At 40.4% G+C, this 22,903-nt stretch overlaps 2 protein-coding genes across 7 annotated transcripts in view; one reads left to right on the top strand and one right to left on the bottom strand.

The window, feature by feature from the left end:
- The window catches only part of CAPSL (calcyphosine like), a 34,911-nt gene extending 30,420 nt beyond the window's left edge, over positions 1-4,491 (top strand). Inside the window, exon 6 of one of the 2 annotated variants that reach the window (XM_045565635.1) lies at positions 3,939-4,491. The gene's annotated coding sequence lies outside the window, so the exon portion shown is untranslated. Of the gene's footprint in view, positions 1-2,949; positions 3,089-3,938 lie in introns of those variants that run through there. The other variant, XM_045565636.1, reaches the window with a different exon arrangement.
- The window catches only part of IL7R (interleukin 7 receptor), a 54,725-nt gene that overhangs the window by 12,096 nt on the left and 19,726 nt on the right, over positions 1-22,903 (bottom strand). The window contains exons 6-8 of one of the 5 annotated variants that reach the window (XM_045565631.1): positions 22,729-22,822; positions 21,690-21,765; positions 5,815-5,918 (exon numbers count right to left, since the gene is read on the bottom strand). In XM_045565631.1, coding sequence (XP_045421587.1) covers positions 5,877-5,918; positions 21,690-21,765; positions 22,729-22,822 — 212 coding nt within the window. In that variant the 3' untranslated portion in view covers positions 5,815-5,876. Of the gene's footprint in view, positions 1-5,814; positions 5,919-17,841; positions 21,306-21,520; positions 21,571-21,689; positions 21,766-22,728; positions 22,823-22,903 lie in introns of those variants that run through there. The other 4 variants (XM_045565629.1, XM_045565630.1, XM_045565633.1 and 1 more) reach the window with 4 other exon arrangements.

Raw genomic sequence — 22,903 nt, 5'->3', positions numbered from 1 at the left:
TCCTCTGGCACCGTGTTGGGGGAACTACGTAGTAAATTTGATGAACGTCGACAGTCTATCAAGGCAATGTAAGGAAAAACCCCCTCTATGTTTGAAGGCAGATAATTGTCTGGGCCCATCAATTCTCTTGGCCAATGTAGATTGTCTCACTGACCCATGAGAATACAAGCAGAGAGTGAGTCCACCCTCCCTAAGCTACCTGCAGATGCAGTCTGTTATGCTGGTGTTTAATCAAGTGGAGAGATTAAATGAACCAAATCATTCTTGTGTGATGTGTGGGGGCCCTTCTACTCCTGCTCTATGAAATTCTGTATTCCTCTGAGTAGTATATCTTGTTGGATTTATATATATCTATTTTGAGTACAGAATAAAGATCCTTGCAACTTCCACTTTTCCAAATTGGTCAACAAACCTGCTTCCCTGGAAATGACCGGCTGTTGTTTTAAGTTAAGATCTTGTTGAATGAAGCAGCAACGTTTTAACCCTTAGAAATACTTTTGACTCAAAGGAAAAGCAAAAGTGTCAAAGATCTGATAGATTGTCATAGAATCTTAGTGATTTTCATCTAATAGATCCTTTTGAAAGCCAACGTTTCTCAGCATGGTTTTACTCCTCCAAGTCACTTGTGTGGAAACCACATAACAGTGATAGGGACAGCTGGTTCTTTTATTTTAAAAAGCAAAAACATAAAGCCCACCTATAGAATCCCTAAAATTATTTGTTCTAAAACAGATGGCAGGTAAAATCTGTTGAAAGAAACATAAACAAATGATTGATGGGAGTTCTCAGAACACTACTGTGTGAGAATAATTCTTTTTGCTGTCTCAGTTGGTGTGGTGAGAGGCTGTGGTGAAACAGCTCTTCCTCTCTGAGAATAGCATGACCTTCTTGTTTAATTCTCACACCTGCTTTGCCAAAGCCAGCTTTTTCCCTCAGTAAAATATAGTGGAAGAGCCTCTTCAGGAATGGAACCCACCGAAAATATGAACAACCAACCAGTAGCTAAGGTTTAGATATGGACCTTGCAACTAGAAAGGTATAGTGCATCAGGGAAAGAAAATCTCAAAATGTAATGACCTTCTTTTTTTTGTATTAGATTCTTCTCCTGATTCTTCATTAATGAATTTATTTATTGTTTCTATGAGGTATTGTAAAAATCTTAGCAGCCATTGAAACCCAAGTTGTTGGTGCAACTTGGGTTTCACTGAAGTCCTCATGAATACCATTGGCTTCCAGCTCCGGCTCTTGCTGTTGACACTGGAGGTGTGACAAGCAGCTCAAACCTGTCAAGGGCCACACCCAGTTTTTACCTTATGCTCCCCATGTAACTATCACTCATTTCCAATTTCATTCTGTTGTAGACCCTGTAATAAATTTACTAGGGGTCTTGTGACTCAAGGCTCAAGTACCTGAAATTTGAATCAAGATCTGAGTTTGGTATCCTGTATCGTTGAAGACTTGAGTAACTTTTTCCTCACTGACCTTGATGCCTGGCATTCAGAGACTAGTACTGACTTGGGACCATCTTGGTCTTGACCTTGAAAGCTTTGAGTTGCTGGTCTCCTGGAAACGTTCAGGCCACATGCGGTGCTGACGGCAATAAGCTCTCTGAGAGACACTTAGAACAGAATGGGGACCTGGAATTGAGAGAAAATGACAGATGGCAGAGTGGCCTGCTCCTGCCAGGGTTATAGTAAATCTCAGAGTGCTTCCACATTGATGGGATGAAGTGCTGCACAAATGTAGGGTATTATCAAATGTTAGCCATTACCTTGCTAAACCCAGATCACTCCTTTAGTTTCCAAGGGAACTGGGAATAAAGTACCATTCCAGAAGTTCATACTTAGGGCTTAAATCTCATTTAGCAGTATCACTCAAAATCCATTGACTTGAGATTATTATTGAAGCTGCAAAGTGTGCATAGTAATCACCATGAATTCAGACTCTACTAATTGAGGTCATTTACATAGAGTTTGAGTGGAAATTTACTTTTGTTTCATCTATATTAGAAAAAAAAAGATGGAGGGTGCTAAGTCAGTCAGTAATGTAAAGAAGATTATAAGGGCTGGGTCTACTTTAGTCATATATGTTTTACAGGAACTTGGAGGTATCTATTTGCATATAAATGTAATTAGTATGCAAGTCATAAAAAGTTCTTATGTATGTTTTAAAATAATCCCAGTTTAATTGCTAGTTGACAATATTTTATTGTACAACTATAGCTCAAGCTATTTTCTAGATAATGAGGTGTTTCTATATGTAAATCCTATGTTGATAGTATTTTAAAATAGAAATTGAGGGTCAAAACAACATTCTGCTTTGTAAAGAAGAATTTCCATGATATTTATAATATAAAGTTTAAAATATTTTATTTAAGAAGCTATAGATGCTTCTAGTGGTAAGCTATATATGCTTTGAAAACAAGAACTTACCTTAATGGCAATAGTTGGGCTATCATTTCTAGGAACCAGAACTTGAGAAGTTTCTGAGTCACAAAGTTAGATATGGTTTAATTTATAATACGAAGTTTGTTATTTTGTCACATTATCAGACTGTGCCTTGTTATTAACATGGTTCTGATTTAATAGAATTTCCTTAATTTAAGGTTTCAAACATTAGCAACTATTGTAATAAAAGAGTACATCTAGATTTTGTATTTCAGTTTTAAAGTGTTTCCAAAATGTATTTCTTCTTATTAGCTAACATGTTACATATCATGCTTCTTTAAATGTTTACTTCCTTGATGGTGCTTTTGAATTATTTAAAAATGTTATTTGTGTGATGCTTCAGTTCCAGGTGGTGAAATTTCTTTGAAAATGATAAGGCCCTGTTCATGTTATACTTTCTTGTGCTTTTAAAAGAACGAAACATAATTACTCATAAAACCATTATTTTGACAGCGAAGGAAGAAAGTTTGAAAATTTGATGTTAATATTCCTTTTCCTGCAGGGCTGAACTACTTCCATCTAGCTGGCCGAGCAAATTCCCAGAATGCCCAGCTTCTGAGTGGTGCTTCTAGGACTATGGGGAATAGTATTACTCTGTGGCTGGTATTAAGGAATGGGGGAGGGTGAGGTGGGGAGAGATAGATGGAACTAGGGGCTGGTTCCTACTCTTTACGTCTTTGCTCTTAACTTCATTGTCCAGCCTAGGAAGCACAGGTCTAACCTTCAAATACTAACACAAATCCTGGCCAACCTGACAAGTCAGGAGAGTTGGCCTTCTGGTACCTCCCACATGGCTATTTCCTCTGCACTCTGCCATTGAGTGTTAGGCCTCATGTACTGCTGAGTGCCCAAGGATTGTGGGAAGTTCCCCATTCTCTAGTTATATCCCTACCTATGTGTTTTTTTTTTCTAGACTCCCTTTCCCTAAAGAGCTTTTTATCTGTTCATTTATGCTATAAATTTCTATATCCTAAAATAGTAATACAAGGTCTACTCTAGAGTGGTGCTGTCCTATAAAACTTTCCTTGGTGATGGAAATGTTCTATGTCTGTGCTCTCCAATGTGGCAGCCACTAGCTAAACATGGTTAATGAGCAATTGAACTGTGGCTAGTGTGACTGAGAAACTGAATTTTTCATTATACTTAATTTTAATGAGTACAAATTTAAATAGTCATGTGCAGCTAGCTAGTGGCTACCATATTGGATAGTAAGGTAGAGATCGAGAGATCTTACCTTAATGCAAAAAATGATGGCCATGGGGGAACTGTAGCTGGCCGATGAGCAGGTGAGCCACCCTCACTGATGTCCCATCTCAGAAAGCCACCTTAGAAGGGAAAGTCAACTAGGCTCTCCTTGCCTAACTTCTTGATTGGCAATGTCAAGTCACACTCAATAGAAAATATTTCAGGAAGAAGGTAAAATGCTCCACTGTGACTCACATATTTTAACACCATTTCCTTCTTTCTTCCCTTGCCTATTTTTTCCTTCAGGTTTCCCAAGAAGACTTTTTGAACTATTATGCGGGTGTTAGTGCTTCTATTGACACCGATGCCTATTTCATTTTGATGATGAAAAAATCTTGGAGATTATGACTTTTGTCTATTTTGGAAATCAGGGACTCTCAGAGAGTGGAATCAGTTTGAGAGAAGCCCAATGCTATCTATGATTTTGATAAGGTATAAACTAAAGTTTCTGAAAGATCTAGAATTTTAAGAGCAATAGATCTTTGGTCATCTTACTTAATTACCTGGAATGTGTTTATCTCCATAAATACTTGAGGATATATTTTCAGATCAAAAAGGAAGGAAGGAAGGAAGAAGGAAGAAAGGAAGAAAGAAAACCAATGAAGTGAGATGGGAAGTGGTTCCTAGGTAAAATAATGTACTTGTTCTTATAGGTGTTCCTCTTATAGGTGTAAATGTAGCTGTTTCCCCACACCTTCATTTTGTCTACTGTCTGGGATCTCTATAGCAGATGGTGATAATAAAAGGATTAGAGGAACTTCTGTGTCAAATGCCCTGAGCTTATTTATTTTATTCTTTCTCTTGGTAAATACTCTACAAATAAAAGAAAATTTGTTTTATTCTGAAATTTATGATTCTTTTTCTATTTTTAGATTTTAATGCAGGGATTTTTACTCAGCAAATTCCCACACCTGCATGAACAGGGGACATAAAGTGCCTCTGGTGAGAAAAGAAAGGTGATCTCAGCTGGCCCACTTGGTTAAAGGCTGTGCTTTCAAAGAGTGGGCTCACATGTTGGGTCAACCTACTAGGATGAAAGAAAGTGAAAAGGAAAGAAGAAGTGTCTACTGCAAGCCTTGGAGGCTTTCTGGAGCTTCAGGGTAGATTGAAGAGGAGGACTTTAAACCTGTTTTGGGGAATTCATCTTTTTGAACCCACTTCTAGGCTCCTCCACAAGGCAGGTGATGTGAGTTTTCCTGTCTGATTTCTCTTCTAATAACTGCTTCTCAGATGACAAGCACAGCTCTAAGTTGACTGCACATACCCATAGCCCCTTCATATTGGAAAAAGGTAGAAGTGAGTGTGGGAGAAGAGATGGAAAACAAAAGCTGTGTTTCTCGAACTTGGTGAGCCCACAGATCACTTGGGGATCCTGTTAATATGCTAATTGTGATTCACAAGTCTGGGCTGGGCATGAACTTTTGCCTAACGAACTTACCTATGACATTCATGCCTCTGATCTTCAGATAACACTTTGAGTAGTGAGGGGTAAAGAGATACCAACTTGTATATTTCCAGTGTGTTTGGCTTATTGTTTTGCCTACCTTTGGTTGGCCATGATAGTCTATGATTTCTTACTGCTGGGCCATTCTTTCCTTGTCTTTAAGGTCATGAAAGTACAAGGGAGATATCAAAATGACAAAACATATGTGCCTCCCAGGTATGGATAGGGGAGAAATAACCCTTCCAACTGAAGAATTTCTCATAGTTCAGGACTGAGTCTTGCAGACATCTGGCCTCAAAGATTTGAATCTGTCGGAGTAGGTCCATCTCTTAAAAGAGACCTAAACTACATTGAGCAAGCTCATAACAATTGATACTAAAACTAGAATGCCAAGTCATTGATCTATTATGGAGAATATAATCCTCATGTTTCCAGACCAGATCAAAGAATCTCATCTAGATTTGAGGATGAGAGAGAATGATAGCTTAGCTTTCAGTTCAGGTATGTTTTTAGTAGTTTATTCTCAGATACGACAAAGCAGTACAGAGGAGCTGTACACATGGTATCTTAGGATAATACTAGTTAACAAAGAAATTCTCAAATTTATAAAAGCTCCAACACAACATATTTATTTTTCACTCATAAAACCATACCTCCATGTAGTGACTTTGGGTCTCAGGCCCCTCCATTTTGTGGTTCTGCTGTTTTCTAGGACTTCATAGTCAACGATGTCCATGTGATTAAAGAGGACGAGGGTATTGAGAAGGCTGAAAAGCTTTGGCCTGGAAGTGACACAGGTTACTTATGCTTGAACTCCATTTGATGATAGCTAGTCACATGATTATATCTAAATGCAAGGCAGGTTAAGAAATGTAGTCTTTGCAGGAAAACATCTTGCCAATAGAAATATACTTAATGGGAGGAGAGTACAAACTTAGGTGGACAACTAGCTGTCTCTGCCTCTTGAAGTAGTAGTCCCCATTGCCTTTCATTTTATCGCAAAAGCATGCTTAGTGGTCACAGTAGCCCATGTGGAGTGAGACATCTGGCAGGTTGGAGGATGGTAGAACTGAGGTCTCTCTATCCTCAGCCATGTTAGGAACCAAAGAAACAACTTATACAACCATATAAAGTGATGATTCTCCAATCAGAAAGTCTGGTCACCTGGGCCTCAAGGGCTTATTCAGGGCCTTGAAATTTATGCTGCAACAACATGGAGGCATCTTATCCTTTATCTACTTCTATAATATGGGTTGTAGGAATTTCCCGTGTTCATTTAGGGGCTTTCTGTGGGAAGTTGAAGCTAAGTTCTATCATATATACTGGGACCAAGTTCTTTATTCACATTGGTAAATGAAAAAAATATTTGTCCTAGAGGCAAATCTCTTCTTGGAAGTCTAATTATAATTTTAAGGTTATTTGGTCATTGAAATCAAAACATGGGGCATGAAGACTAAATATTTAATGAAATTAGTCTGATAGTGTAATGCATTCATCTTGCCAGTGAGACCACAACATTCTTTTCACAAAATTCCTGGAGGGAACTAAAAAAGATGTCTTCTCTGACCTCTCTTTTTCAATGCTTCATAGCTGAGTAACTACCTGTAGGAGGGACACATTCTTTACTTTAAGTTTGTCAATTATACATGTTAGAAAAATCACTCAGAATCTGGCCTGTCTTGACTGCATGAGGTTGATGTTTGTCTCCTTAGGGTGCTTTTATATACCCTCTTGCTATGGTCTGAATGTTTGTGTCCCCCGCCAAGATTCGTATGGTCAACTCCTAACCTCCAAGTTGATGGTCTAAGGAGGTGGGGCTTTTGGGAGGTGACTGGGGGATGAGGGCAGAGCCCTTAGGAACAAGATTGGTGCTCTTATAAACTAGGCTCAAGGGAGCTCATTTCACCCTGTGGGGCCACAGTGAGAAAGTGCCAACTAAGAAGTGAGCCCTCAATAGACATCAAATCTGCCAATGCCTTGATCTTGGACTTCTCAGCCTCCAGAACTGTAAGAAATAAATTTCTGTTGTTTGTAAGCCACCCAGTCTAGGATATTTTGTTATAGCAGCCTGAAGAGACTTAAGAAACCCCTCTTCTAATTCACTGTGTATACATTATCACAGTAATTTCAATATTTCTCTGAGGGCTGTTTCTTACTAGCTGTGTGACCTTAAACAAATTACTTGACCTCTTAAACCTCAATTTTCTCATTTGTTAAGTGGAGATAATAGTAACTACATAATAGGATGAGGATTTAAAAAGTTAATATATGGAAAGCTCTTAGAATTGTACCTGGAACTAAATAAGCTCTGTAGAAGTGTTTGTTATTATTTAATGTCACTTTCCAGAGTCAGCTGCTTATCTTTTTGAGTGAGCTTTCTCTTCCTTCCCATTGTACAGGCTCAGTTCATCTTACCTCAGATATAGAATGAGTCCCCAGATGATTTCCCTGCCTACAGTCTTCTACCTGCCTATCATCCCTCACACTAACTCCAGAATGACTTTTTCTAAGCCTCAAGTTCATTCACATTATTTCACTTCCTAAAGTCATTCAATAGCTCCCTTACCCTCACTAAAATGTTCAGACATCTTAGCACAGCATTTAAGGCATCCACAATATTCCCTGATCTATAGTTCCAGACATATCTCCCATGACATTCTTCAGATTTCTCATGCTTCAGATATATAAGTGTGGCACAATAAAGATTCTGGTCTTTTCCTGAGTTCCTGGCACAGAGTAATGGAAAGAAGGTGGCTGTGGTCCTGCTCCACTACGGATGACACAGGAAGAGCTTCCTCAGATAGGGGCAACATTTGTGTTCTCCTGTAAATGTGGCCTAAGCTGTCATCTGACCATAGGAGATCGCATTAATGTCTTAACTCTTCACCCCTTCCCCTGTCCACATACTTTGCCATGTGATTTGGAGTTCCCTCACAAAGGGGAAGTATATTTCTTCACTCCTTGATTCTGGGTTTGGTCATATGACCTGGTTGGCCAATAAGATGAGGTGGAACTGATGGGTGGACTAGCCTGGCATTTTTCTGTTTGCCCTCTTATGCCTTTGCTATGAAAAGAACAAGCTGGATTAGTTTGTTAGTCTTAGGAGAAAGACAGGAAACTCATGGAGCAGAAGCATTCCCAGCTGAATCCAGTGGAAACCACCTGACTTCCCTCCAGTTTCAGATTCCTGAGTCATCGTAGCTAATAGTAGAACCACCCAGCAGAGCCCAACCTAAATCATTGAACTCCCATACAACAGACAATTTGTGAGAATAAATGTTTCTTAAAGCCACTGAATTTTGGTGTGGTTTGTTATTGAGCATCAGTGTAGAAATAGCTAATGGATACACTGCCCAATCTGGCATTTTCTCCTCATGGAAATGATGGGGGAAGGAGTAAGAGAGGTGGAGACTTTGGGAAACTTTGCTCTTCCTAGAAGCTTTTGACAAAAATGGCATAGATATTTTTCTTTATCAGTATATATAGTACTACCATAGTTCTTTTAATGACTTGGTTAGTATTCCATAGTATGAGTATATTACAATTTATTTAGATTTGTAATTTTTCTCAAATACAAGTAATGATGTGTAGATATTTTAATACATATATTTTTAATTCCTTGTGAGATTATTTCTGTAAAAAATTCTTGAAAGTGGAATTTATGGATAAACACATTTAAATTTTTGCTACATGCTTCCAGATTGCCTCCTAAAAAGGTTGTACTAAGTTATACTCCTACTAACAGTACTTGAAAAGGCCTATTTTCCCATACCCTTCTTGGCACTGAAGTTTAGTAATCTTTTTAATCTTCACAATTTAATAGGTGAAGCATTTATCTCATTCATTTCAATTGTATTTTTTTTATTTTGAATAAGATTAAGCAATTTTCATATTTTTAAAATCAGTTTCATTTCTTTTGTGAGCCTTCCGTTAATGTGCTTTGTTCATTTCCCTCTTGGTTTCTACATCTTTTGCTTGTTGACTTGTTAAGACTCTTTGGGTTTTAAGGATATTAGCATTTTGCTTTTCATAATGTTACTATATTTTTCCAGTTTATTTTTATCTTTCCTTTTCGTTGTGGATTTTTTTTAAATTTAGTAAAGAAATTACCAATGTTCTAAATTTTATGCAGTCAAACGTACCAATCTTTTCCTTTTATGGTTTCTGAGTTTTACGTCTTATTTAGAAATGCTTGCCACATCTAAAAAATATAAAATGACTCACCCATGTCTTCTAGCACTTCTCATTTTAAAAATTATTAATATCTCTGATCTATTAATATGTGGGATTAATTCTAAAATAAGTCAGCTTTCCTCTTTATTTGTAAATGGCTAGTGTACTATTCCAATCTCATTTATTAATTGATCCACATTTTCCCCACTAATTAGAAATGAATGAACTTCTCATAATTTCATAGATCTCGACTCACAGATTCTATTTTATATCATTGATTGTTCTGTCAATTCCTGCCCCTGTGTGGTTAGTCTCTTTTCAATTCTGTTCTTTTCTAGAATTGTGTAGGCTATTCTTGAACATTTATTTCACTGTGTGATATTTAGAATAACAGTACATGTATAGAAAAGCTACATATCAGTTATTTATTATGATTATTTCTGGAATGTGATTAGAGTAGCATCTTTTACTTAATTATTAATATATTACAAACATCTATTCTTCTTCAAGTTAGAGCACAAGCAAGTAATAGCTTAATAGTAAAGATTCAATAAGGATTTACATAAATAAATAAACATGCAAATATTATAAGCAGAGACCTTAATGTATTATCTGTGTCTTGCAGTGTTTTCTTGTTTTACTCAATTCCCTTCTGTTTTCCAAACATACAATTTCATCAGCCAATGATGATAGTTTTGTTTCCTCCTATTCAATATTTATGCTTTTTACTTTGTTTTCTTGTTACTTGCATTTCCTAGCATTTCCAGAACAATGTTAAATGTGGTGACGGTAGAATTGCCTTTGTCTTATCCCTAAATATAATGGAATATTTTTAACATTTTACCGTTGAAACACAGTTTTACTTCCCTGGCTTATGTGCTATTTTTATTTTACTAAAGTTTTTAAATTTTTAATAAGTAAAATCCTAAGCATCACTCAAAGCTACACTGGCAACTTCACACTTAAATTCATGAAAGTTTATTATGATGTAAAAAACAGATTTTACAGTATGTTTATCAGTCTCACACTATAGCATTTACTGAACCTCTATCTAATTAAACTAATGATTCCTTAGGCTCTAAAAGCACTATTTTAGTCTATCAGTGGATAAGCTTAATATTAAAATGTTTTCTGATTATTCTGCATTTTTAGTCTAATGCGGTTAACATTTTGCAGCAACTACTTTGACATCAAAAAAAGTCCTTTTCAGTCTCTTCAGGTTCTCCACTTCTCTATGAGAAACCTTTGCCTAGAGTAGAGGCAAATTGGCTGTAATAATTTATAGTTGAGGGGTCCTCCAGATAAGCTCAAATGTTTCAGCACAATTCAGTATTTAAACTTTATTTTTCAAACCTCGGGGGCTTTGCATGCTGTTTGCTTCACGTTCGGTTTTTGCCAGTGTCTTGAGGAGCGTTAAAGTGTTCCTTGAGCCTACAAGATCTTTATGCATCCCACTTTCTTGGTCAGAACAGCTGTGTCATTACAAGCTACACACAAATGCCACAAGCCATTGTAATTCAGAAGTTAGGATTGACTTTAATGTGGATCTAAACTAAACTAAATACATCAACAAACAAAATTAAATGCAGATATTTATTAGAGAAATGAAGCTTTGGAAAAATTGTCTCCCCAGCCTACCCCACCTGTTGTTTCCCCACTTCTGTGGTTACGGTGGTTAAGAGTGCAGCTGGGGAGGTAACCGTGGATGGGGAAGGCAACCGACTTCTTACACATGGCTGCCCAGATGCGCTGCTTTCTCAGGGATGCAGCGCCCGCCTCTCTCTGAACAGCCTCGCTTGGCATCTTCTGTCTTGCACAGTGATGAGCAAACAGTTTGACTGATACAACATCATTCGCTCATATGTTTTTTTCATTCTTTGATTCATTTATTCATGTTTATGAGTGAATGCCTACTAAATTTTAGGTACTGTGTTAGCAAGAGACATAAGCTCCAAGAAGTCATAGTCCCCTATGCCAGAATGCTTGAAAGGCCATAGAGGAGTCAGACAAATCGTGTAATTACAAATCAGTGTGGCGACAATAGGAATAAGCATAAGGTGCTATTGGGAGCACCCGGTGAACCATATCCTGGCCTGTGAGAGGATGTCTTCCCAGAAGAGGTGGTGCGGAGGCTGGTCTAGAGGAACCAGTAGGAATCAGCCGGGCGATGGGAGTGGTAAGTGCGAAGGCCAGTGATTGAGAACTGGGGCTGCCAGTGAGCGTGGAGTGAGCATGGCGAGACGTGAAGAAAGAAAGGCAGGCAGGAAATAGATAAGGCAGGCTAGACAATGCTCCTCCCCTCCCCAAAATTGCCCGCTTCCTAATCCCGGGGACATATAAATATGTTACTTTACATGGCTAAAGGGAGTTGGTAGATGTAATTATATAAAGATCTTGAGATGGAGAGATTAACCTTGATTATCAGGGTGGACCCAATGTAATCACGAAAGTTCTTATAAGCAGCAGCAAGAGAGTCAGAGTGAGAGAAGGCACTGTGATGACAAACACAGAGGCGGGGTGACCCCTCTGAGGATGGAGGAAGGGGCCAGGAGGTAGGGGATACAAGTGGCCTCTAGGAGATGAGAAAAGCAAGAAAGTAGATTCTGCCCTGTAGCCTCCAGAAGTAACGCAGCCCTGCTGACACCCAGATTTTTGCCCTGAAAGACTCATTTTGGACTTCTGACCGCCTGATCTGTAGGATGATAAATTTGTGTTCTTTTAAGCCACTATGTTTGTGATAATTTGTTACAGCAGCCGCAAAAAACTAATACTGGATTATCAAAAGCCTTCCGTGCCATGCCGGAAAGACACTGAGCACTTTAGTCAGGGAAGGGACTTGATTAGATTCCCTTCTTAGAATGATCCCCCCGTGGGTTGGAGATAGGTCATAAGTAGAGCCAGACTAGAGAGGGGGCAAATGGACTTTTTTTCTTAACATCTCTAGCCACTACGGGTGCCACAATGAGGTCCAAGTGAGCATGAGGCTAAGATAAAATAGGTTTCTGTGCCAACTTTCTCCTTGCCAGAAGAGCTCCTGCCTCTTCTCTTCCTCCCTTTCATCTACTAGAACTTACTAAATACCCATTTTATTCCAAGAATAAAAAAGATAATGGAACTTGCATGGAACTTCAATTTTAGAATTTGAGAGGGATAATAACAATCAACAAAAATAAACGAGGTAATTAATATTGCGCAGGGGTTTTGGAGGGAATAAATAGGAAGATGTGCTAATGTGTTGCCCTCTCAGGGGTGCGGTGCCTGCCTGTGTCTCAACAGCCTCGCCTGGCAGTCTTCTGTCTTGCATGGTGACGAGGAAACAGTTTGACTGATACAACATCATTCGCTAATATGTATATTCATTCTTTGATTCATTTATTCATGTTTGCGAGTGAATGCCTACTAAATTTTAGGCACTGTGTTTAGCTAAGAGGAGGGTCTTATTTTTATCACTACTTCTGGGAGGAGATGACATAGAAGGTAGGACCTAGAGAAAAAGAAGGAGCCAGTCACATAAAGATGCAGAGAAATCACGTTTTAGACAGAGAAGAGCAGGTGCAAAGATCCTGTGGTCGGGAAACCTTTTACTATTTGAAGAATAAGAGGTGATTTTTATGTAGGCCAGAGTCTGAGAACCATTGCTTTAAACATTATCTTTTTTGTTAGTACAGTGAAAACGCTGATACTTGATGAGCAGGTTTGCTAATTGATGAATCATGTGCTGTGTGTGCTGTGTTTATTATCTGGGCCATAGAAATGCAGCAGTTTCCAGGCACCGCCATAAACTTGATGAATGTTGCTGAAATTTTAAGCATATGCTCAAATTGCAGGAAATATCCAGCCTTTGTAAAAGTGGTTCTTGAGCCTGGTTGTACATTTGAATAACCTGGAGGATTTTTAAAATTAATGTAAATACTCAGGGTCCATGCCAGATCAATTAAATCAGACTCTTAAGGATGTGGCCAGGGAACCCTAGCAGAAAAGAAAAGAAAAAGCAGGATTTGAGGAGGGGGTGGGAGTAGGAAAGGTGGCCAAGAAATGTGCAGTGGGGACTATTGGACAATCCCCCAAGCACACACCCACACAAACACACTCCCCCCACATGACCAATTAGTGTCTGATGCAGGTACACAGAATGCACTGATGGCCAATTAGTGTTAACCAGAGAAGCAATGACAATCAATGAGGGCCAAGGAAAAAACAAAACAAAAATCCAAAACTTTAAAAGAAACCAGAGTTTTAAAGAAAAAGGGTGAGAATTATAAAACATAGAATGATAGGGAACTAAACTAAATGTTCCTGTTCCTCAATATATTATTTCTACTTCTCACTACCAGAATTCTTTCTCTTGTCATTTTTCATCCTCCAAAATTTTATTATGGAAATGTTCCTTTGAGATTAAAATATTCTTAAAATTGCAACAACAACAAAAGACACTGTTTTCTCTATTCTTCCAATTCCTAGTCCTGGAGGAGCAGAGGAAGGAAGGAGGGAGGAGAAGGAGGCTCTGAGCCTCTGGGAGCAGCTCCCGGGGAGCAGGGTGTCAAGGCAGCAGAGGAGCAGTGACTGAAGAATGGACCCGGGCGTTCTCAGAGATTCCAGGGCGCTCCTGAGTGATGCAGGCTAGCAGCCTAATGTTCCCACACTTCAAGGGGTAGAGAGGTCTGGAGGACGAAAGCAGCTTCATGGACAACACATGAGACCCAGTTGATAGACAGCATGTAGATCATCCAAGTTAAAAGAAACACGATGGCACATTAGTAGCAGATGCAATAGAGGACACTTTCCAAAGACAAGATGAGAAACCTAGACCTCAGGGGACCCCAGAGATGTCACATGACCCCAGATGTTTCTCCCCTGATACCATGTGAATTAGTTTTCTAGGGCTGCCATGACAAAGGACGACAAACTGGGTGGTTTAAACAAGAGAAATGCATTGTCAAGGTGCCAGCAAAGTTGGTTCCTTCTAAGAGCTGCAGGGGACAATCTGTTCCACACCTCTTTCTTAGTTACTGGTGATTTGCTGGTAATCTTTGGCTTTTCTTGTCTTGTTGAAACATCAGCCCAGATCTCTGCCTTCCTCTCCATGTGGTGTTCTCCCTTTGTGCCTGTGTCTCCCAATTTCCCTTCTTTATAAGGACACAGGTCATATTGGATTAGGGTCCACCCTAACAACCTCATTTCAACTTGATTACCTCTGTAAGGATCCTCTCTCCAAATAAGATCACATTCTGAGCTATTGGGTATTAGGAATTCAACATATGAATTTGGGGGGACACAATCCAACCTATAACACCATGTATATAAAACCCTAGAGAAAATGAAGAAAAAGAAGTCTGACTTTGACTGAAGAGCTAACCAAGAGACTGAGCTGAAACTGGCATGATTGAGTCACCTCGTGTATCAAACAGACTTTAATGTGGCCCCATGATCTCCGCGTCCGGTAATCATGTCTTCGTAGAGGCCCCTCCCCTTGAGTGTGGGTGGGGCCTCTGACTTGCTTCTTACCAATACAACTGGGCAGAGGCGATGGGATGTCACCCTGTGATCATATTACTTGCATAGACTCCATCTTGCCAGCGGCTCAGTCTCCCTTGCCGGCTTTGAAGCAGCAAGTTGCCATGTTGTGGGAGAGCTATGGGGAGTGCCACACGAGGAGCTGAGACTGACAGCCAGCGAGAAGCCAGAGCTGTCAGTCTCACAACCACAAGGAAATGAATTCTGCCACAACCCGAGTAAGCTTGGAAGTGGATCCATGAGAACCACACCCTGTCCAACCTCCTGATTGCAGCCTTGAGGAGGACTGAGCAAAGCCAGGCCCAGACTCCTGCCCCACAGACCCTGTGAGAAAAGAAATATGTGGTGTTGTAAGCTGTCAAAAAGCGAAAGGAAGAGGAAGAGAAAGAAGAAGTAGGAGGAGAAGGAGGGAGGGGGAGGAGGGTGAGGAGGGGAAGAAGGGGAGGAGTAGAGAGAACACAAGCTGTTATCTTCCTTTCTTTCCAAGTCCCTCTTGCCACAAGCCTATGACGGGGATGTGTGTGGATTTGACTAGAATATGAGACTCATAAATTATTTTCCTGAATAAAATAAAAAACAGAATATGACACTGCATTTTAAAACAAGATTGAGTTAAGCTTTGGTCATGGAAAGGAATGTGTCTCAGAAAGGGGAATTCAACAGAGCACCTCTGGAGATGAGTAATTAGAGAAATGTCAAAAATGTTTCCTATGTATATCCTACTGAATCCAGCAAGATTCCTCCCTAAAACCTGTTACACACGTGCACGTAAAATTTATTATGCCACACTCCTGATTAAAATCCTGCCAAGTTCCTCCATCTTTTACAGACTAGGTCACAGCTTCTTAGACTGGCACATTAAATGCTTAATCATTGCCCCCCACCAATTCTACCAGGCCTTGTCTCCAGCCACTACTCTGCAGACTCTCTGGACTAGGAATGTCAGGTTAAACGGATGCCTGTAGACGGCTTCCACTGAACCACCTGCTGAGTGAACTGGTGGTCTCCATCCTCTCTGTTAAGTACATTGATACCCACACTGAGATGTGGCTGCTAGCAGGCTGTCCTCTGGTGTATGGTATCTTCTGCCCCCACCGAGTGACATGTAAACTCACCCAGGTCAGTTGTACGCGTTCCCAAACTTGGTTAAGCTGGTGGGACTTGTTTTTGTAATTATATTATGCAAGCTTTTGAAATAGGAGTATGCAAAGAAAGACAGCTATTGATCTATGAGAACTACTTTGAGTGGTTTGAGAAGACTTGGTAATGATGTTGAAAAAATATTACTAATAAATCGGGGTGGAAAAGTGATGGTAAAAGATCTGGGAGCAGAAAAATCTTCAAAAAGCTCAGCCTCTACACTTAGATTTCTTTGCAAGAATCTTAAAGTCCTTTCCCATTTTAAAGAAAACAAAACTAGAAAGAGTAGATGATGTGTTATTGGTGTGTGTTACCTAAGAAAGACAAAGTGAAACTATAATCAATAACCCCACACTCAAAAGAATGGCCCTGGCCTTGTGACATGCCATGATCTGAATGTTTGTGAACCCCCCAAATTCATATGTTGACATTTTAACCCTCAAGATGATGGCATTAGGAGGTGGGGCTTTGGGGAGGTGCTTAGATTATGAGGGCAGAGCCCTGATGAATGACACTATTGCTCCTATAAAAGAGGCCCAGGGGACCTCTTTTGTCCCTTCCACCATGTGAGGACACAGAGAAGTTGGAAATCTGCAACCTGGAACAGGGTCCTCACCAGACTCCAACCGTGCTGACACCCTGATCTGGGACTTCCCAGCCTCCAGAACTGTGAGAAATAGATTTGTGCTCTAAGTTATAAGTTAGCCAGTCTAGGGTATTTTGTACAGCAGCCAGAATGGACTATTATGGACTACGATGTAACAAATGAGTGACCAATGAATACATAGCTGTAAGTTTTAAATTAAAGTATCCAAGCTGAATATATGTAATTTTGTATGAAAGCACCCTTTATCTGAATTTCTGGAGTAACCCCCCAACACATTACTGTTCCCGATTGAGACAGGCAAGGAGGTGTCACCTACTATATTGGTAACTCCCCAAATGTTCCGTAAGCTCTCCCAGCTCCATTACTTTGCAGGAGCATTTCCTCCGCCAGGAGACGCCCTCCCCCGACTCCAGCCTCGGTTACCTGGAACACTCTGTTGCATCCTGCGCTACCTTGTCGATTGTGACCTCCTTCACAGTGACCCTTCTTGGCACTTCTCCTTAATGCATCTTTCACCCGTTTTTGCTCTTTTTTTCTCACCCAGCAGCAGAACCTCTTTCCTATTTTTGGGCACTGCCCCACTCTATGAAGCAGTGTCTACCTCATACGTAGAAGATGAAAACATGGGTTATTCTTTTCACTCCCCACTGCTAGGGCCCAGGCAGGCGAGATGGGTATTACTGCCTCCCACCTCAGGCACTAGCTCTGCCTTTAAACCTGCAGCCAGAGGTGTGAAGCCACTGGACACTGCTGCTGAGGCGACCCTGGGGCTGGGTGGCCACAGCGGGGTGGCTATTTTCATTTTTTGAAGATGCCAACGGCAGGGATATGGAGTAGCTCTGTAGCCTCTGAGACTGGTAGTTTGACCTTCCCAGGTACGCTGTGAGCCCCCAGTAGCCTTTAATAAATTCCTTTTCTGCTCAAATTAGCCAAAATCAATTTCTCTCATTTAAAGCTAAAAATCCTGGCTGATATTTTTCCTTAAGACAGTGGTATGACATTGTATTATAACTGTTCCTATGTGTTTTTGTCCCCATATAATTTTGAGGTGGAAGTGTCCCATTTCATCTCTGTAACACCAGTGCCTAGCACAGTGCAAAATAGTGCACAGCAGATCCTCAAAAAATTGTTATTAATTAATTTGTTAATTAATTACCTACTTAATTGAAAAAATGATTCCTCTGAAAGTCCAAACCCAAAAAGTGACAGCAAATGGTCCATTCTGGGTATCCCTCTATGCACAGTTTTCATAGAAGACAAGCACAGCCACAAAGAGTTCTGTAGCATTTAATTAAATATGAGATGGTAACACACATCTTATATACTTAGCAGCTCTGCAAAATGTTTATAATGCATGTAGAAAGTACACAATCAAATCAGAGACCTTCCCTGTAGTGAATGATGGATATTTGCAGAATAACTCCAAACCCAAACCCCTGAACTGGCAAAAATACCACCTGATCTAAAGCATTTCCAGGCCTTTTACCACATTTTCTTCCTGGCCAGTTGCAAGTCTGGGAGCCTCTCCAGAAGAATTAAGAAGACACAAGTATGCACATCTGAAACAGCCCATACTTGGCTTTTTTGAAACAAATTCCTATTAAAAAACACACTGAAGGAAGAGGCAAAGGCTGGTAGAAAATGAACCCAATAAGTCAGGGTGCCCCAGACCCAGACATGGTTGTTTGATCAAATTAGCTGCCAATTTCTCAGTTGTCTTTTCATTTCATGCTATATAGAAATGGCAGTTTACATCTCTGATTTATACATTGTCTCTGACCAGGAGTTTTTCTTTCTTAATGAAATCCAATAAGGGCTTGGGCAGAACCAATCCGTAATTTTGCATTGTACATTGTCCTTAAGTATATAATCAAGCCTTAGCAGCAGTTATCATTACAAGAGTATAATACGTGGATTTTAAATGCCTCCAGTACAGACAGACACTAAATTCCCATGGTGACATATGCTGAACAACACCGAAACAGAGGATTTTAGAGCTGGAGGGACCTCAATGTTCCTTCCTTTAGGGTCATCCCTTCATTTCTTTGAGAGATTGTCTATTTACATCAGGGATACAAAATTATGGCTCCCAGTTCTGACTTCATGTGAGGTTGAATAATTTACCTGTCTTCTCTGTGTCCCAGTTTTCCATAAGTCAAAGAGAATAAACACTTTAAAGAACCTCTGTAAATAAGGTATCAGAGACCTAGGTTAGGCATGAGATTTTGGGTAAACTTTTCTTTGAGACTTGGCTCCCATTTCTACAGAAGGTAAAGAATACCTGCCCACCTGGTGGACAATGTCTTCTGCTACTTACACACCAGGCAGATGCTACTTTTCCTCCTTGTGAATTTATGTCATTTTTGTGGCATTGTCCATATCTCCAACAGGACACTTTCAACATACTTCTGTTATAGTAATTTACATTATAATAATTCTTTGTTTACAAAGCTGTCACTTTTGTTAGATTTTGCACTTTATGGGGCAGCGTGCCATCCTTATTTGTCTTTAGATCTGCTGTGCCTAACACTATGGTTGGCCCATAGCAGGCTTTTCATAAATGCTCACTAAGGAGACGGAAGAGAATGCTTATGGAAGTGCTTTGAAAATCACAAAAGCACTAAGCAAACCTAAGGGACTGTGGTATTGTACTTATTGCTACTGATGCAGAGGAAAGCACTTTGGAAAATAACCCATTCATATGAAGAATAACATGGTCTGATTGCTCCTAGTCCTTTAAGCCAACAGACAAGGTCCATTAGACAACTTCAAACCCCATTAATAGACAGCACAAAACAAAACAAAACAAAACAAAACAGGAAAATTAAAATATTGAAAATGTTTAGTCCCCCTAAACAAAGTAAAAACAGAACAAAGAAGAAAATTGGAAACATAAAAACAACAAAGTGAAACCCCAAGCAAAACCCTGGAGAACCTAAGTCCAGTCCTTCTTACTTCCCTGGGCCGCCTCTGCCCTGTGCTGTTCTGTGACTAGCCAGGGTCTGGGGGCCTGTGGGAGAGGGGTTAGCTGCACTTCCCTGAGCTGCCATTGCTCAGCTGCCTTGACTTGGTTTGAGCTAGTCACTAGAAATTCATCTAGACCAAGAAAGGTAAGAGGACAAATGTCAAATGTTAATAATATGTCTCTTCTCCGTATCTTCTGTAACATAGCCACAGTTGGTTCACTCACTGCATGTGCTCATAATTCCTTATCCCTGAAGTTTATGGCAACATCCAAGGCTATAGAACTCAGGCTATACAACTCAGGAAAATTTGGGGATACATTGATTGGGGTAGTGTCTATACACATGGGAGGAGTTATTCCCCACTCATTGGTCAAATGTGCAAGTGTTTAGGGTCAGCGACAGGTTCTTCTGGGAATTGTGCACAGATGCAGTTGGGTGACGGCAGGAAGAGGACTGTGGTCTTGATAACTAGCAAGAAAAATTCTGGGGTTCTAATTCGTTTCTTCTTGAGTTTGTTTTCAGAAAAATGAAATTGAATGGGTTTTGTGTTTTTTTCTTGCCTTCTTCACCTTCTTTTGATATGTTTGGCCTTGGTATTTCACAACAGCTTGGATGATAAGCTATATGGTCACCCTGTATTACTGAGGCTTGGCACTCAGGGATGGGTCAGTCCCTAGTGAAGAGAAAGGTTCTTGGCTCAGGGAACTGCCACTGGACTCTCAGCCATCAGACTTTGGCTCCATCTTCCACTGAGTGAGCAACTTGGACAAGTTACTTAACCCCTTGATTCTCAATTTCATTATCTATTAAAAGAGAATAATAATAATAATTGCACCCATCTCCCAGGATTATGGTGAGGATGAAATGAGACAAGGCGTGTAGAGCATTTGCACAGCACTAGATAGATGGGAAGTCCTAACAATGGCAACCATCATTCTTATTCTCCTTTCCTTCTTCCTTCTCTTGCTCTCTTCTTGTCTTCCTCATGCTTCCATTATTTTCTTCACTTTCTGACATTCTTTCTTTCTTTTTTTTTTTTCTTTAAATAATTGAATCATTGGGTCACCTGAAACCTAGTGACCAAATCAACATGGCAGAAGCAGGATGTTGAGGGTCACTGAACCAGGGAGGAGTGGTCAAAGCCATGTTTCAGAGTCCTGTAGACTATGCAGTCTAATTTTCTCTTCTTTGTTCTGGGAGGGAGAGTGGGAGCTCTAGAGTTCTCTCAGTCAACTTTGTTGGGCACAGTGGGTTCAGTCTTGGTGTCTCACAATTTACTGGTTTTGGTAGAAGCTGGACATGGTAACATAGGCTTCTTCTGGACTTGGTCCCAGGGAGGTGAGGATGGGTTGCCCCTGAGCAACAGGGGTCAATGTCAGGATTCCCGACTGGAGAGGAAATGGAGGGGGTAGGATATTGTTCGTAGTCCCTGGGCTAAGCAGTAGGCCCTGGTACACATGAGGCCCATTCTTGCCATTCTCTGGGGACCTGGGGGAGGGGAGTATAGTGGCATCACAAGCACTGCCATTCCCAGCCGGGCACTCTAGGGGTGACTCTCCTCTGAAAGTTTCTGGGGTGATGACTGTATGCTCTGGTGACCAATTGGGGCCCTGTACACTCCCTCCAAGCCTCTGCTTCTCGGACTCCTCTGGTTGTGGAGGAAAAGATTCTTGCAGAAAGCCTTCCATTTCATCTCGAGATTGAATGCCATCCACCTTATGAATCTGACAGTCCAAGAAACTTTCAGGATTGAAACTCACATTCAAATTCTGCACAGAAAAAGAGAGAAGGCATTAAGATGGCACCAGAGAGAGATGCATCACCAAATGTTCAGTTCAGGAAAAGATCCAGAGAACCTTCTGAAAGAGAATTGTCCACATGTTCCTCAGTTGACTCTTTGCTTTGGGAGGTGCTGAGACACTTCAGAGTCTAAAGTGTCCGCTGGCTGTGCCCTCCAGCCCTGGGAAGCCTAGAAGTTCTGAGGCTTGTATCTCATTTTAGTTCGCTAGTGCAGCTGGGGTCTTATGATGAATGCTAGTTATGGAACGCATAAAAGACCAAAAGTTGAAGTTCAATGTTCCTTGTCCTGGAATATCATTCTTGGTTGCTGGGATGCTGCCAACTAGTGCTTTTGTAAGCACCAAAACACTTACCTTTCTTGGTTTCTTACACAGTTGTTCAAGAGTCTTCTTATGATCTGGGAGACTGGGCCATACGATAGGCTTAATCCTGAAATCAGAGGACATCAGCAGATGAAATAAATGGCACAGGACATAGGCACAATGAGACTACACTTATTCTAAGCCAGGAATTGGAAGGGCAGATTTCTAGTCTGGGCTATGCCACAACCAGGTGGGTCGAGTGGTCACCATGGTCAAGTGACTTGCTTTCTCTGGGCCTCAGTGCCCTACTAATCCAAGGAGGGTTGTACCAGAGATCACTGCCATTAATCTACTGTGTGAATAAGACATGACAACAATACAACTCTGGGAAAGAGCCCTAGAGGGAAGAAGGCTTGCAATGAGGTGTTTTTTTTGTGGGGCTCTGGAACTGAGTCATTTACTCCCAATGTAGGTGTTGTGGTCTTATTCCTTCTCTGTACTGGCAGCAACTCCTTTGCCCTAATTTTAGTGGAAGTAGAGGATATTTTCTAAGTTGCCCAGGGAAATTGCTTAGTACTATTAAGGTAGTACTTTACAAATTAGGGTGTTTGTAATCCTGGAGTTAGGTAGCCCCATGCTGAGGGCATCTTCCTAGAATATTAAATAACTAGTGCATGTTTAAAGCATCATTTGTATGATGAAACAATCATGGTTCTATCATGAGGTAGAGTACAAAACTACTACGAATTTGTGTGCTGAAAGTCAACACTTCAAGTGGGTTCTACAATTGCCATGGGTGATGCCTTCTATAGCCTTTAGAAAACTTTGGAGGGGAAGCCTGGGAAACATTGCCTTAAAGAATTCCTCCTTTGGGGAAAAGGTTTGCCTTATGTTCAGTTTATATATTTTTGCCTCTTATGAAATCAACTGTGGAAATTCCCTGGTACCTAAGGATGGAAAGTGATACTGGCCACTACAATTCCTAAAATGCCTTATTCCTCTTTGCAGTTTTTTCATCAATAAATGGGGCTCAAGCTCTGGTGTCTGGGATCCCACACAATCATCTTCACAAATAGTTGAAGAAAGTCACCTTCTTTTCCATAACACACAGGCCAAGATGACCAAGAGAGCCACAGAGAAGAAACTAGAAATACTGATGGTTAGTAACACAGGATCCATCTCTTCTGGAATACAAGGATAGAGCACAGTTAGCATTTAGTAAGCATGCATTGGGTTAGACTTTCAGGATGCTTTGAGTTTATTTA

The sequence above is a fragment of the Lemur catta genome, chromosome 12 (genome assembly GCF_020740605.2).
Source record: "Lemur catta isolate mLemCat1 chromosome 12, mLemCat1.pri, whole genome shotgun sequence".
Taxonomy (NCBI): Eukaryota; Metazoa; Chordata; class Mammalia; order Primates; family Lemuridae; genus Lemur; species Lemur catta.
This window is presented reverse-complemented; position numbering and strand designations above follow the sequence as displayed.